The sequence below is a fragment of the Tasmannia lanceolata genome, unplaced genomic scaffold, assembly GCF_043159265.1.
Source record: "Tasmannia lanceolata isolate RefF3 unplaced genomic scaffold, GAP_Taslan_0.1 ptg000015l, whole genome shotgun sequence".
NCBI classification, from domain to species: Eukaryota; Viridiplantae; Streptophyta; class Magnoliopsida; order Canellales; family Winteraceae; genus Tasmannia; species Tasmannia lanceolata.
The window spans coordinates 39,102,719-39,119,234 of NW_027518692.1; the positions used below are offsets into that span (position 1 = coordinate 39,102,719).

The following is a 16,516-nucleotide window of genomic DNA, read 5'->3' on the forward strand; positions in this document are numbered from 1 at the left end:
GGAACGTTTTGATTCCGGTCCTGACTGAAATCTGAAATTTCGGATTTCGGACGAAATTTAAAACCATGTTTATGACAGCTTCTTTACACTAGAAGAGGGTAGGCCAGGGAGAAAAGGGAACGAATATAACGTCTCCCATCCATAAATATGAACGGCTAAAAGATCCAAGGGTTAAATAAAGTGTTTAAGCTCCAAATCCATTTAAGTGGGACCGGATCTAAAAATCCTTCGGACCGTCTGGATCCGAAGGCACCCTTTTGGGGCGGGGAATTTAGAACGTCAATAAAAGGAAAGCTACACCTTATCAGTAGCACATTACTCGCGAGAGGGTTTGGGAACAGAATCGCTCTCACAGAGAAAAAACCCTAATTTTTCTTTGCGGGCGAAAAGTTTCGTTTTCTCGAAGAACCCTAACTTTCACGGTGAGAATTCGGCTGCCTTTTATCTTCAGTTCATATATGTGGTTTGTAATCGATGAGAATTCTTAGGTTCAGAAATTCCGTTCCACAAACTTTTACATGTGATACTGAATTTGGGGAATTAGGGTTTCGTTGATACTGAAGTTGGGGACTTAGGGTTTCGTACCGAATATGTTCCATTCACTGATAGGCACGTGACAAAGTTTTCTTGTTGGATTGTAGAGAGATTCGAATTTTTGTTTCGTTTTAGAGAATCATTTTTTTAAGAATTTCAGCAATCCTATTCCATGAACTTGTACACGAGTTACTGAAGTTGGGGAATTTGGGTTTGGTACTTAATATTTTCCATTGACTGATTTGGTTTGAAGTTTGCCTGTTGAATATTAGAAAGATTCGATTTTTCGTATCATTTTAGAGAATCCTTTTTTTAAAACTTCAGCAATCCCATTCCATGATCTTGTACACGAGATACTTAAGTTGGGGAATTAGGGTTGTAACGAATATTTTCCATTGATGACGGATTTGGTTTGAACTTTGATAGTTGAAATTTTGATAGATTATATTTTCGTTTCATTTTAGAGGATCTTTATTTTTAGAAATTGTCTCTGGGCAGTTATTTAGTAGCTTATTGCTTCAGGGGGAAATTTATTTATTTGACTGTCGGCATTCTGGAGGAACTTTGTCTAGTTTAGAAATAGCTGAGAATTATAGGTTTTTCTGGGTTGCCTTAAGCTGGAACGAAAATGAGAAAATGGATAATTTTTTTTCGATAGTTGTTTGAATTTCTTTTGGGTAATCAGTTTCTGGCCTGATTGAATTTTTCCGAGAAGTGGGTGGATTTTGAATGGCAATACGGTGTTAATGTTATCCATTCTTTTTGTTCCATGTTTTAACCATGTAACTGCATTATCTTGGTTTGCGAGTCTTTAATGGCATGAAGTGGGTAAACTGCATGCTATTATTTCCTTTTGGTGAACAATTTCGACAAAATAAACAAATAAACAGAGGAAGAGGAAAATGAGTGATTGTGGATATAATTCATTGTTTTCTTTATAAAGTAAACATGGCTCATGTTTTTTTGAGGTTGGCTTATTGGAGACAAGTATAAAGTAGCAAATTTTCATTCTATATGCTATACATTTCTATTTCGGTCACCTCTTAACCGTATTGTTTATACATTGCCAATCATCCAATTCTTAGCTTTATGTTAAAAATTTGTGAGGAATTTCTTGTTCCTAACTTCAAACCTGATTTTTTTTCTTTCGCGATGTTTGATGCAGATGGAGAGTTCCACTACTTCATTAACATTCAAAGGTTCCATTTCTGAAGCAATCGTTGAAGCACAAGCAAAGAGGAGACTCTTCTTAGTATACATTTCAGGTCAACTTTGTTATTATTTATTGTTAATTTTCTGGTTTTGACTTTCTTAAGCCATGCGAAAGTGAAGATGCAAATATAGCAAACGACTCGGAGTCATCAATGATAATAATCCGTGTCTTCGTCCTCAATGTCAATATCATCTTCATCGTTGTAGCGGATTCCCCCTCCTCCTCCCCCCTCTCCTTCCTCTTCCCTCATCCTCATCATCATGTTCGTCTACATTTACTAGCACACGATGATGATGTGCTACAACTTTACCTTTATCAATGTGCAAAATTATTATGTATTATAAATGGGAAATGTTATCAGCAAGCCCATATTTTGATATTTGCACAAAACAAACTGCCTCTTCTTTTTTAATTGGCTTGGAGAGGTTTTTGGGAAATGTATTAACCTTTTGACAGCTCTTTAAATACTAAAAGGCAAGATGCTTTGGGAAAATATGAAAATATGGTTGTGCTGATATCATTTCCCTTATAAATTAACAGTATAAATGGATTATATATTTGACAATCTTAGAAGTAGAAAAAAATACTTTGAGGAGTACTTTCCCCCTTTAGGCGCCTGAGCTGGGTTGAGAAGAAATCAATCTAGAATTATTCCCCAATCCCATTCTATTGTAATGCAACAAGTGGATGATCATCTGATCTGATGGGAAAAGTCTGAATAGCAAGCATCATGCCACTGTCATCTAGCCAATTAGGACTAGGATAAGCAGGAAGAATACGGTTTATTTTCTCAATGTTCCACTTATCATCAGGATCTATATGATCTGCTAAGATCAGATCGATGTTCTCCTTCCTCATGATTCTATCACACAACTTGGTGGTATACATAAAATAGGCTAGAGCATTTAACTTCGCTTGCTCTAGTCTTCCTTTTTTCTTTGTGTGGACCTATATTATGTAAACTTAATAACTTACTGTGTGAAATGTACTCTAGTTCATCTCACAGTTTGAAAAATTGCATGTGAGGCTTAGGACATGCACAACAAAGCCTTTCAACTTTCGTATTCTGGAATCTGGATCCAAAGCGATCCACCAATTAGCTGTAATAAGCAGTTGGCATTTTATTGGATAACCAATAATGAAGAAGATAATTGTTGAAGACAATATATCAAATTATCGTACAGATAAATAAATACAACTAAAAACTAAAAAAAAAAAAACCACAACAAAGCCTTTCAACTTTCGTATTCTGGAATCTTTTAAAACCATTACTTAAAACCACACGACTCGTACGAGTTTCCAATACCAGCTAGTCACCCTTCCGAGTCTACTAGAAAAACATCCGACTCGACCCGCGAGTCAACTCCTACGAGTCAAACAAGTTTCACAACTATGCTGGTCGGAGGTAAGGCGTCCCTCCCTTTGGATATTTTTCGGAGGTGTTATCGGGGATCGACGGGCGTAGAGGAAAGGTGATTTCTTTGGATAGCTCTTGTAGTTTGGATTCCGGAGCAGTCGGTGGTAGACTACAAAATGGGTTTTCGTAAGATGCAAGGTTTTAAATTGTCAGCACAGAAACAGAAACATTTTGGTTTTGGTGGAAATCTTGTAAAATCACGAAAACGTATGGTAACGTATGCAAATGATGTAATTTTAAGATGAAACTTTGGGAAATGCTAGAATAAGCACAAATGCATACTTAGAAACCATCACACAAGCAAGAAAACCATCTATAATAGCGTAGTCACATCGAACACCTAGTTACATGCTTGTCGCACATGTCTGGAACGATAAAGTCAATAAAGAAAGTCAATACAGAAGTACAATGTAATGAAGTATAAGAAAGTACAATGACCAGTCTCCCCTCCAAGAACCCCAACTTTATATTAATACGATGTAAATTGCTTTATACAATGTAAATCATAACACCTTTCCATTTTTTGTTGTTCCGACCATTTCAATCGAATTTTAGGAATTTCTATCGAATATCGGTCGAAAATAATGACGTGGAAGGAATTCATTGAGATTTCGTTTCGGTGGAATGGAAATAAAAACATTTCGGTCGTTTCGAGGAAATTTAAAACCATCTATTCGACTGTCCTACCTACCATTCAAAAAAATAAATAAAAAATCTATTCGACTGTCCTACCTACGTTCTTTCTGTTAAGTGAAGGGCTTCCCATCAACAAGAATAGGGGCGATCGAGCGGTTATGCGGTATCAATTAGCAAGCCACGCCTTCCCTCCCTATGGTCGGGTAGTCGTGTCTTACCTGAGCGAGAAGACAAAGGAGTGGTTCCACATGTTTGGCAAGCGTAGTAATCGAGCTCTTCCCGTTGCGAGCGGTATCGGCATGTGGCAGGTGAGAGCTAGGTAAAGAATTATGGACGAGATAGTCAAACCCTTTGACTTTTAAGCTATAGCTTTTATAGACGATGTCCTGATCTTTTAAACGTAATGTACGAATGATAACGGTAGTTACGTAAGTGCCCACTTCAATTATTCAGGGTGAGCCGGTTCCATGATAGTTTTTAGCAGTGGCTGTCTGAACTTTGGGGGAAAGGGCTTAGTGTCCATCCGGGCAAGCGCAACTTCACTTCCTTCAATTGGTTGTCCTCTTGCATCTAGTAAAATAGAACCTCCACTTCGCTCTTTGACATGAGGAGATCCATCGCCCTTACTGGCGCTTGCTCGTGTTCGGGACGGGCAGGAGTGAATTGTGTTGGCAGAATAGGGACTGGTCGGATGGGTGGTGTGGACTATTGTAACGGGTGAGAAGGTGAATCAGAGGGTGAACTTTGAGCGGGCTGGCTCTGGACCTGTAAAGACGTATTTTAGTGGTTTTGATCTTCAAGTCCTCTTATTCTGTTTTTCCAATTGACCATTGTCCCAACACTCATACCCACACAAGTACACACAAACTCAAGTTAGGCTTTGATGGTAGTTCTGGGACAGCAGTCGCTAGTTGGGTTTTTAGTAATTCTTTTGGGGGAAATTGTCAAAGGTTATTCAGGGCATCTTTTTACCAAAGAATCTAAAGGGTGGATGTCTGTGCACTACTAATTGGTGTCAAGTTTCCTTGAATTGGAGAAGGAAGAGATGAGAAAGAAGAGAGCAGAGAGTGTAGGGCGCAAGCAAGCCTGGTGGGGAATGAGATGTTAAAGTCTTGCCTCACGATTTGTCTTGTCCCTCTCACTACCTGTCTTGTCCCTTCTTTATATTAATGAAAACACAATTCACATAAAAACCCTTTAGTGATACTCATAAAAAAAGAAGTAAATCCATCCTAACTTATATACACCTTAATATGGTACATATAAGTGATATACAAAAGGGACAAAACCCCCCTTTAGTGTTACTCGTAAACTTAATGGCATAAAAGTAAATCCATCCTAACTTATATACACCTCAATATGGTACACATAAATGATGTACAAAAGGTACAAATGAGGCTATATTCTACAATTGGTGCCTCTGAATTTTGAAGTCTAAAGTAGACTATGATTATGGGTGGGGTTCTACTCGCAAGTATGATTTCATGGTGGTCAAAACATAAAAGCCAGCCCAGGTCTATGGAAGTTGACATATGCAATCTTGAAGGTGGTGGATTTTGCTGATGGATGACAATTTTGCTTAAGCATGTAGCAAGATTTGCTGACAATATGGCAGATAAACTCTCTAGGAAAGGAGCTAATAGGGACATATGAGTTGTTGACCCAGAAGTACCTTTCACAAAAAGATAGGCCGGGTTTTCTTTAAGAGTAGTGAATCCCTATTATGTTTTGCTGTTTTTTCCTTTTCCTGTAGTTTTCATGTGTAAGAGAGAAAGGAGCTAATAGGGACATATGAGTTGTTGACAAGAAATACCTTTCATAAAAATATAGGCCGAGTTTTCTTTGAGAGTTGTGAATCCCTATCATGTTTTGCAGTTTTTTCCTTTTCTTGTAGTTTTCATGTATATTGGGGCCAATCTTGCGCCCTGTATTCTTGTATTTTAACTATCTTCTAATATGCTCATCTTTAACTTTCAAAATAATTTGAAGAAAAAAAAACCTCATGGTGGTCACTAGATCAACAATCATGTACACACGGCTTTGGACCATGATTTTCACTAGGCAAATCTGCGGTAATCATCATTTTAGCTTTTCTCATTTGTGCTTGCCAACAATAAAAGGCTTTTCCCATTTGAAAATGGTCTATATTTTTTCCTAGTGTCCTAGAAAAAATACTCGTCCCTCAATTTTCGTAAGTTGTAGGACCTTGACTTTGAACTGTATGCCACTGTGTTTCATGGTTCTTTAGTATTGAAATCATTTTTTTGCAGTTCATCATGGATTAAATTGAATCTCCATTTAACCTCCCATTTTATTCTGTTGTTTATGAATAACAGTTTTATCGACGTGACACACAATTTTGAAAGGGAGAATTAGGGCGATGATATTTTCACGCCCCAGCATTACGCATGCGCTCCCCTTATAAGGTGATTTGACGTCAAAAAGCGTTAAAGTTGTACACTGTTCACGTCAAATCACCTTATAAGGGGAGCGCATGTGTAATGGGGGGGGGGATAATGATGAAATAATCATCTCTCAAGAATTATTAACTTATTTGACTGCCTGTATCTTAACACTTTTCATTTTGCATTTTTTTTAAACGGTAGAAAGTCTCATTTTGCAATTTCAGGTGAAGATGAAAATTCTATCCTGTTGGAACAGTCCACATGGACTGATATAAATGTTAGTATGGTTTTTCATTTTTGCTTCTTTATATTTATTGACATGCCCGCTGACATCATTTTGTACTTACAACCCATGTTGGTTTCTTATATGAAGTTTCATGTATCACATTCAGGTGGCGGAATCAATATCAAGGAATTGTGTTTTCTTGCATCTCAGACAAGGAAGTATTGATGCATCACATTTTTGTGCCATTTGTATCCTCCATTCAAAGCCATTTCACACTTTATTTGCACAAAGTGATCAGGTTTAAATATGATCCTGTCAGTCTTGAAATATTGTACTTATGAACTATTGGCTTTCCATCTTGCACAAATTAGTCAATGTCCTAAGCAATACATTACATCTGTTTGAAGTTTCACTTAGCGAACAAACTTTTGGCCATTAACAAGATGACCTGATGTAGCTTCTCATTGCTGCGGTGCACAATTTACCATGGTGGAAAACTCATGCCAAGTCTGGAGACTGACTAACATAATTCCAAGCTGCATGTGTTGAATAATGAATATTTGTTGTTACGAAATTCATTACTCTACACCGAATATTTCAAAATAGTTTGTGTACTTTTATTATTTTTCTTTTTGCATCTGATGTACAGCGCTCTTCTGTATTCCAGTGTGCTATGTATTGTTTTCCATAGTATGCTAAGTTTTTTTTTCTATTTATTTGTGCAACTTATTGTTTGTTAGTCATGTACCTTATAATATTTTTTTTATTCCTTGCATGAATTGCTCCTCTCTTTATCCAAATCCCTTCACTTCGTAGGATGAGCCATCCTCGGAACTTACTGTTAAATTTCTCAGCAGCATCATGAAGATTCAGAAGCTTATCAAATCTTCTACTTCTAACTTTACCTCTTCTTTCTCTTCTGTTTATAGCATTTTACTTGCACTACCTACCTTAGTCCTGGTATGGTGGAGTTTAAGGCTAGGTGCACCACGGGATTAGGAATTGGCCTATCCTGTTGATCTATCCTGCAGATTTAAACTCAGATAGATCTGTTTTATCTCTGTCATGTCTGTCCCTTCAAAAGTTGCAATAGATGGACTTTTAGGTATGCAAAATTTGAAAATTTATGTAGTTTGTCTAGTTATTGTTGGTGGTAAGTGATCCCGTAATTGCATAGGTAGTTTAGCATAAATGAGGAGCATAAGGGGGAATGATCTTTTCTGTAATCAAGCAAATTGATATTGCTATATAGAAACATTTGGTGGGTTAAATTTCTTGCACTGGATGTGATGTATACATGTGTATCATGCAGTACATGTATGACTTAGTTCTTTCTGAAGACTTTCTTTGATGAAATAAATCATGTTTTGGTTTTGATGTGATACGCCCATATGTTGGATGCACAACCAAATTCACAACATTCTGTCAGAGTCCATGGACTTCATATATGAAGTGGTAACCTTTTTCTGGCTTGTATGATGTCTGTACAATTTCCTTTCTACTAGCATTGTTCCGCAAATCTACTATAATATAGCAACAAGATCTGACGTGTATTCATCAGAGTCTACCGAATATTTCACCTTTCCAGTCTACGGACTTGGAAATTAGTTCCACAAATGTCACTAATGTCTCTTTTTTTGTTGGTAAGCTGGGATTGAACCTGCGACCTCAAGGTTGAGAAACAAAGCCTCACCCATTGAGCTACAGGCCCAATCCCTCACTATTGTCTTATTGCTTGCCCATAAGAAGTAATTAGTTCTTATAGCTATTGTTTCTTTGCTTTGTGAAATTGCTGTAGTTATATTACTTTATATTCATCACCATAAATCGGTTTCCTTGGTGAGAGTTAAGAAGTTAAATTTGGCATTAAAAGTAAGAAAAGAGAAAGTTATCCTTACATGAAATTGAACAGATCCACCGAAGTCTGTGCCAACTATATCTGCTATTGGATACATTGCTGGCAAACTACTTTGGCAGCTTGGTATGATATTCATCTGTGAATGGGAATCAACTCTTCCCTATCCCTGAATGTACAAACGTCCATGAAATATTTATTCTAATGCCTTTCAGTTATCTTCTTTCTGATTGAATTGTCCAGAGGGCTATGTCAGTGCTAAAGATCTTGTGGCTGCCATTGAAAAGACATGCACAAGCCTCCATCTACAGGTTATTCATTGAAATTCACTATTAAATCATATCACAAATTCCGTTTTAACTTTTTGGTGTTATCAAAATTATAAGTAATCTGTGGAGTGGATATCAGGAAACCGCTGCTACTGTTCTGACGGCCGCACTTACTTCAAAGAAACCTGAACCTTCGAGTTCTAGTGCTTCTAATGTTTCCTTGTTTGAGCAAGAAAATTTGTCAAGCACTGATGTCCCATCTTCTTCAACTGTGAACCCCAGTCTAGGTGTTACTGGCGGACCATCGACTGTTTCTGAGCTATCAGGGGAAAATATAACTTGTGCACCCATAGTTGTGGTAAGCAAGGATTTAAATTTCGGTTTCAGCGTTGGTTTTGATCACAATCAAAGTCGAAATATTTCGGTTTCGGTGGAAATTTCAGCCGAAATCATGTAAAATTTGGTAAAAAAATCGGCCTTTTTTAAAATTTCAGTGAAAAGTTTGGAAAATTCGGTAATTTTAGCAATTTCGGTGGAAATCTTAAATTTTAGGTGGAAATCTTGTAAATTTCGGTGAAATTTTCACCGAAATCTTGTAAAAAACCGATTCAATGTACTGAACTGAAACCGAAATATTTCGGCCAAAATTTAAACCTATGGTGGCAAGCCTATTTGAGTGATATGGCCCCGGAACATATTCTAATTTCGTTCATCAGCTAAGCAGCGAGTCATGTTTGTATGTGCGACAGAATACCCAAATCACTGAAGAGACCTCGTCACAATCGATTCATGTTAATGCGATAGAATGTGGTCGTGATGAACAATCAATTTCAGCTAGTGAAACAGCTAAAGACTTTATGGGTCCCATTACAATAAATGTGGACAACTCTCAGGTTGAATCTGGGTCTTCTAATGTGTGGGATGGTTCCATTGCACAACAAGACAACATTACTTTGAATGGTCACGACACCGTAAGCACTCTTGAATCTTCTGGCAAGGTACCTATGGAATATGGTTCAGGGTTTTCTGGAGGAAGTTCACAGATAATTACTAGTAAGGCGGACAACATTGTTCATGATAAGAAGTCTGATGGGTTGGTGGGTTGTACAAATGTCACTAAATCGAATGTTGTTCATCTAAATATCCGCTTGCCCGATGGTGCAACTATTCAGGCAAAGTTTTCTGTTTCCGACACACTGAGATTGGTGAAAAACTATGTGAATGAGAACCAAATGAATGGAACGGGTTCATATGATCTAGCAATTCCTTATCCACGGAAAGTATTCAACGAGCAAGGTAATAAATTTTCCTAAATCAACATTTCAACTTCTGTGCTGCATCAGTGTGTGATATTGCATCAAAAATGGAAATTATGTGCTGACCATCTCTTGGCTATCAGCACATGAGTGCAAAAACTGGTTGGGCCCACATTATTGGGGTGATCCAAAGCATTAATTTGGAAGGCCCTATCATAGATAAGGTGTCCACAAAAAATCAACTCCATTGGATCATCCTAACCCTTCCATTTTTGGAGGGGAAAATGGGCAGATTTGTGGACAAACAGTGTCTGTCCATTTCCCCCTTCACTTTGGGATGGGTTAGGATGATCCTATGAATCTGATTTTTGGTACACACACTATCTTTGGAAGGGCTTCCAAATGAATGCTTTGGAGTTTGGATCACCCCAACAATGTGGTCCCACTCTAGCGCAGATAAGCTATCTGCGCTCGAGGGGAGAAACAAATCTCTCTCTCTCTCTCTCTCTCTCTCTCTCTATATATATATATATATATATATATATATATATATATATATATATGTATATATATATATATATATATATATATGAGAAAAGTGTTCCTGCTCAGATAGCTTATCTGAGCAGCTGCTTCAAAAACTTATGTGGCCCCACATTTTTGGGGTGATCCAAAGCATTCATTTGGAAGGCCCTTCCATGAATAGGGTGTGTACAAAAAATGAGCCCTTTAGGATCATCCTAACCCTGCCATTTGTGGAGGGAAAAAATGGTTGAAACAGTGTCTGTCCATTTTCCGCTCCACCTTTGATTGGGTTAGGATGATCCTATAGGACTGATTTTTGGTACACACCCTATCCATAGAAGGGCCTTCCAAATGAATGCTCTGGATCACCCCAAAAATGTGGGCCACATGAGTTTTTGAAGCAGCTGCTCAGATAAGCTATCTGAGCAGCTGCGCAGCAACACTATTCTCTCTCTCTCTCTCTCTCTCTCTCTCTCTCTCTATATATATATATGGGCTTATTGTTCCTGCACTTGAGCGCAAATAATCTTATCTGCAATCGAGTGCATAAAACAGGGTGGGCCCACATTTTTGGGGTGATCCAAAGCATTTACTTAGAATGCCCTTACCCAAATATGGTGTCCACAAAAAATCAGATCCACAGGATCATCCTAACCCATCCAAAAGTGAAGGGAAAAAATGGGCAGATTTGTGGACAAGTAGTGTCTGTCCATTTTTTCCTCCATTTTTGGATGGGTTAGGATGATCCTATGGATCTAATTTTTGGTACACACACCCTATCTATGGAAGGGCCTTCCAAATGCTTTGGATCACCCCAAAAAAGTGGGCCCACATGATATTTTTGCACTCGAGCGCAGATGTGCGTGTGCATGTGCGTGCGTGTGTGACCAGAGTTTGAAAGTTTGTTATTCCCCCCAAAATGTGAGCAATGATGTTAATTAATTTTCAAAAGTTGAAGAATTTGGTAAATTTGTCTGTTGAGGAGTTGGTCTAGTGATTAAGATGGCTTCTTTCTAATTTGCTTAATGAACCCATAAAAGTGAGTAATTGAATAGATGTCTTCAGTTTTAACTGATGGTGTTTTATCCATGTTCTGCAGATATGTGCAAAACATTGTCAGAACTGGGGTTGGTAAACAGGGAAGCACTAATAGTTGTTCCTCACCATCAAATCGGAAAGTCCTATAAGGGGGAATCATCATCTGGTGTGCGTGCAGACACCTCTAGTGACACTGATTCCATGAGTGACAATAGTGGAGGATATTTTGCGTATGTGAAGAAAATATTATCATACATGAATCCCTTGTCCTATTTGGGTGGCAGTGCTAGTTCATCAAGTTCAGGGCCAGTATCGGACAGCAACCTATGGCAATATCGTGAGTCCCTAGTCTTCCCATGGTATTTGTTTCCTTTTTCTTTAATGGTCCTTGCTTATTCATTGGCTACTGAAATGATTTGGATTTCTTGCTCACTGTGTTAAAATTTTAAATTATAGTTAAATTCCATGTTACATGGATTCTTCTGAATGGACGAAGAATCCGTGTTGTACACGTCTCGAATTCCAATACTTTAGGATTCAGAGAGAGACTTCATGTCTCTTTTCCTAATAGTAACTTTTTTATATTTTTATATGAAAATAAAACGTTCTATTTCCTCAACCTACTAAAAATTTATTATAATCAAAATTTCAGAATTAATTAAAATATTTTGGTGAATCCACAAAGCTTTCTTTTTGAGGTTTGTTGAATCCGACACTCGATACCCGTGTCAGATTCCGACACTCGTGCCCGTGCTGATGCAACATAGGTTAAAATGCAGTGTTTGAGAATGACTTTGATTTATTTATGAAAGGTCCTTTTGGTTTTGTCACTAATCAGCTTCTTTGAATTTTCCCACCAAGAAATGATGCTTTTTTTTTTAATAAATTGAATGCATCAGAACTGTGTTTTTTAGACAAATATTTTGTAATCATTGCAGTTAAAGCATGGGTATTTTTATCATTTAGATTAAAAAAGGTTATGGCTAACGTCTCCATATTCTTAATATCATGGACATCTGTTACAGGTCCAAACCCCGGCCTTCAAAATTCTTTATCAGGGCAAGAAAGATCCAATCGTCCCTACTCGCCGAATCTTGGCACGCCTCCAACCGGTGAAAATGATGGAAAGGGCAAGAAGTTAACATCCACACGATTTGGCAGCAACATCCACACACTGAAACATGACGAAGATGATGGATCATTCAGTGATAGAAATGCTTTTTGGAATGGAAATTCTACACAGTATGGTGGTGACAATAACAAGTAAAAAAAAAGACTTGCCCCCTGCTGTTTAAATCTGAGTATTGGGTGAATAAAAACCTTTCGGTTGGGATATGTTATATTTCACACTGGCTACATATAGTCTAAAATTTCAGTTTGGAAAGAAAACAATGAAACAAAATAAGCTATGCATGCTGGGTTCTCTCATCCCACTCCTTAGTGTGAAGAGACTTGCTCATCTTGGTGGTAAAATGTTATTCAATTCCTAGCTGTTATTATTATTATTATTATATTTTGGGAGAAATTGTAACTTCTCTGTATATGAACTCATGTAGATAAATCCTTTTTTTTAATGGTTTAGATATATCCTTGTTATTATCATAATCTGCTCCTGATACGCTCTTTTGATTGAAGTGTATTCATCAGAAGAATATCAAGGTTTTCCATTGAACTGATTTCTATTATAATGTTCTACACTGATCCGCCTATCTTCAATTCCTGTGAAACTTGCACATAACTTCAGTGTTTTAAGATGAGAATGTTTGAATGTATTGTGAAGCAAATCCTAAGGGCCTGTTTAAATAAACAGATTTTAGAATCTTGGACAGGGTAGGGTTATGCCGTTATGGAAACCCTGCCCGCCTGATCCAAGTTGCAACCTCACAACCATTGAAAACTCGTGAGAAGAAGAGGGAAATTTGCTGGAGTTGATGGAGCATGCCGAGAAGAGGGAAATCATGCTTGTTTTCTCCTTGAGAGTGGAGTTTAGTTGGGAATTGCAATAACACCACTTGGAGGTGATGATGCCTCTTATAGGCTTGAGGTTTAGAAGGTGACAGGATGTCCCGTAACAAGTGGTAGGAACCCTATTTGGATTGCAAGCAAAACATTTAAGACGGAAATTTCTTTTGACGGGCAAATTTTCTTTCCACAATTTAGAGAGAAATGAAGTGATTATGGTTAGTTTAGAGGGATATTATCATAGATTCAAGGTCCTCCCAAGTAAAAATTGACAGGGTTGGTTAAGTTATCTTTTTGTGTGTAAAAAGAGTAGGAACTTTTTCATAACATTCCTGCAATCCAAACAGGAGAGAGAGAGAGAGAGATTCATCTTTATAGTTGGATACCTCACTCGAGAATTTTCTTTGATCCCTTTAATCTAATTGGGATTAAGGAACCGAATTGTTAAAAAAGAGGAATTCTATGTTGACGGGATCATTTGGATATACGGATTTTAGAATCCAGGTTTTTAGTTTAAAAACAGTGTAAAAGAGGGTTCATGATCAAGCTGTTGTATGCTGTCCTAGCATCGTTTCTTGGATTTTAAGCGAGAAAATCAGGTTTTAAAAATATCTCCTGCATCCTAAGATTTCTAAAACCTGAAAATATGGGAGATTTGATGCTTTATTGCTGAGAGGAAGACGGGCGAGAAGTAAAAAATGAGTAAAAAACAACGGCTGGTCCACTTCTTCTCTTGTCTCTTAGCTACAATTTTGAAGAAATCCCGAATTCTAAAATCCTCGTATCCAAACGGCCGCTTAGTGTTGAAAAGTCATTTAGTAATTCAAAGTTACAATGGGTCATTTGAGTCTTTATGTGTTTGTCCTTTTGGACTTACTTTTTGCTTTTGAAAGCTTTTACCAACAATCTGAACTTTCCTCCAAAAGGGGGTATAGTCATATGTGAACCTTTAGCCCAAGATGGGAAGTTTGGGAGGAAGAGAGTAGCCATGTATATACTTTCACTCTCATTGTCTTATGAATGAGAAAGAGGAAGAGGAGGGTCCTAGGCGCATCAACCGCCGAGTCGACCCCGGTGGGTTAGTCTTTACCACACACGCGCTCCGCCCAGCGTGGTGCGGCTAGGCCGGCCGCACACATGTGCCTGAAGCTTTTTCTTTTCTTTTTCTTTTTTTCCACTTTTCTTAATTATTTAAATTAATTGTACGGTTATAAACTTACCCTTTTTTACTGTTTGAGATACGACGTAATCGTGGTTTAGTGGCCGTTTGGGAAATGTCTCTCACACATTAAAAGAGTGCGACGTTTCGCCCTAACGTGTCTCTTACTTTTCTATAAATCAGATTTAGAGGGAAGAGAAAGATATCTTAGTTGAGAGTCCTTCTGTATTCTTATTCTTCTTTTCTGCTTCTCTCTAGTTTTTGCAACTTTTAATTTTTATTTCCCCAAGCTTTCTGATCAAGATGATTTTGGCACATATAAGCAAGTTCCAAGGCGTCCGGGCTGCGTGAGTGCACACACCTAGAGCGAGAGTTGTTGTTTCCTAGAGGTATACGCCAAGACGCCAATTTGCACCGTTGATTCGTCATAGTGGGAGCGAGATTTGCCTTAAGGACAGCAAAGATCCTTCGTGCCTCAACTTGATAAGTGATCTAACGACTTCCTCTGTTTCATTACAGTTAATTCTTGCAGAAAATAGTTACTGTTGATTTCTGCGTTCACAAGTTACGAGATTAAATCGTTATAAGGTATTCCCGAATCCTAAATTACAGATTAGCACATCAGTCTTTCTAACATTCTAGTGGTAGGATATCTAATGAAACTTCTCGGTAAAACAGATTTGAACCATTTCAAAGACCCAACATTCATTTTTTCACAATGGGCTACCCTACCCACATAAGATGATTCTAGACCTTTGATCAAGTTTGATGAAAAAGACATCCTAAATATGTCTTCACCTGATGATTTTTTAAGCCCCAATTTTACGAATAAAGTTTATTTTCTGAATCAAACCTGGCACCTTCGTATGGCCCATCTAATCAAATCTCTGACCAAGTTAGCTCATATGGGACATGGTTCAATAAGGCCAAGTTTGGATTGTATGACAAAAATGTTTTGAGAGGAAATTATTTTTCCGAAATTTCATACTTTTATATTGTTGATTACAAATGTAAAAAAGTAATTTGAATCACCGCAGTTCTTCAATTGATAATGATATCCCTAAAATTTATCATTTCCCTCTAAATTGTGAAAACGAAAAAATTCTGGGAAAAAAAATTTGGGAAACGATAATTCACCTCCCCCCCCCCCCCTTCCAACACAACGTTATTGGTTAGGTTTTATAGGCAAAAGAAAAACGTTAAAGGGGTGAATTTATCCTAATGCAGTGGACCACTCTCACATAAACCGTTAAAGGGGGGAATTTTATCCGTTTAGGGGGTGGGGGATAAAAAGAAAAGAAATATCTTGGGTGGGGCCGTTGGGGATAAAAAGAAAAGAACTCCCTCTAAATTGTGAAAACGAAAAAATTCTAGGAAAAAAAATTTGGGAAATGATAATTCACACCCCCCTAACGTTATTCGTTAGGTTTTATTACTTTATAGGCAAAAGAAAAACGTTAAAGGGGTGAATTTATCCTAATGCAGTGGACCACTCTCACAGAAACCATTAAGGGGGCGGATTTTATCAGTTCAGGGGGTGGGGAATAAAAAGAAAAGAAATTTCTTTTTCCTCATGCTGCACCTAAGCAGCGAACAGTAAACACCCTCCCTCCTTATTATATTAGAATAGATAGATAGATTAGATAGATAGAAGCATTATTATATTAGATAGAGTAGATAGATTAGATAGATAGAAGAATCGATAGATTAGAAGATTAGATGCCCAAAAAGGAATAGACTAACCAAATAGTGACACGGCTAATTTGAAAAGCGTTGAATGAAAGCTATTTATGACAAGAAGTGGGCCCACATGAAGGGTTAGTATTTGATTGCTAGCAACACCAGATCAATCCCCCCCGCCACCCAAAATATCCTAATCTCACCTCCACGTGGCGGTAAATTTAGATTTTGAAATATCTTAATGCCTCGTCCAAAATTCTAAGGGTAGAACGGGAAAAGCAAGGAATTAGTTCGGGGGACCATCGAATCAAATGGTTCGTCGACGAAATGGTAGACCCTAA

General features: G+C 37.7%; 1 protein-coding gene across 1 annotated transcript; it reads left to right on the forward strand.

The window, feature by feature from the left end:
• Positions 1-263: 263 nt before the first annotated feature.
• On the forward strand, positions 264-12,959 carry LOC143847160 (Ubiquitin-like superfamily protein). The gene is made up of 10 exons (XM_077355882.1): positions 264-422; positions 1,700-1,799; positions 6,430-6,482; positions 6,598-6,679; positions 8,344-8,412; positions 8,530-8,597; positions 8,695-8,913; positions 9,305-9,851; positions 11,436-11,711; positions 12,400-12,959. The coding sequence occupies exons 2-10, from the start codon at positions 1,700-1,702 to the stop codon at positions 12,639-12,641; spliced, it is 1,656 nt and encodes a 551-aa protein (XP_077211997.1). The 5' UTR covers positions 264-422; the 3' UTR covers positions 12,642-12,959.
• The last annotated feature ends 3,557 nt before the right edge of the window (positions 12,960-16,516 follow it).

Coding starts and splice junctions, on each gene's coding strand:
- LOC143847160 (XM_077355882.1), top strand. CDS start 1,700: ATGGAGAGTTCCACTACTTCATTAACATTCAAAGGTTCCATTTCTGAA. Junction 1,800..6,429: donor CTTCTTAGTATACATTTCAG/GTCAACTTTGTT, acceptor TTGCAATTTCAG/GTGAAGATGAAAATTCTATC. Junction 8,598..8,694: donor GCACAAGCCTCCATCTACAG/GTTATTCATTGA, acceptor AGTGGATATCAG/GAAACCGCTGCTACTGTTCT.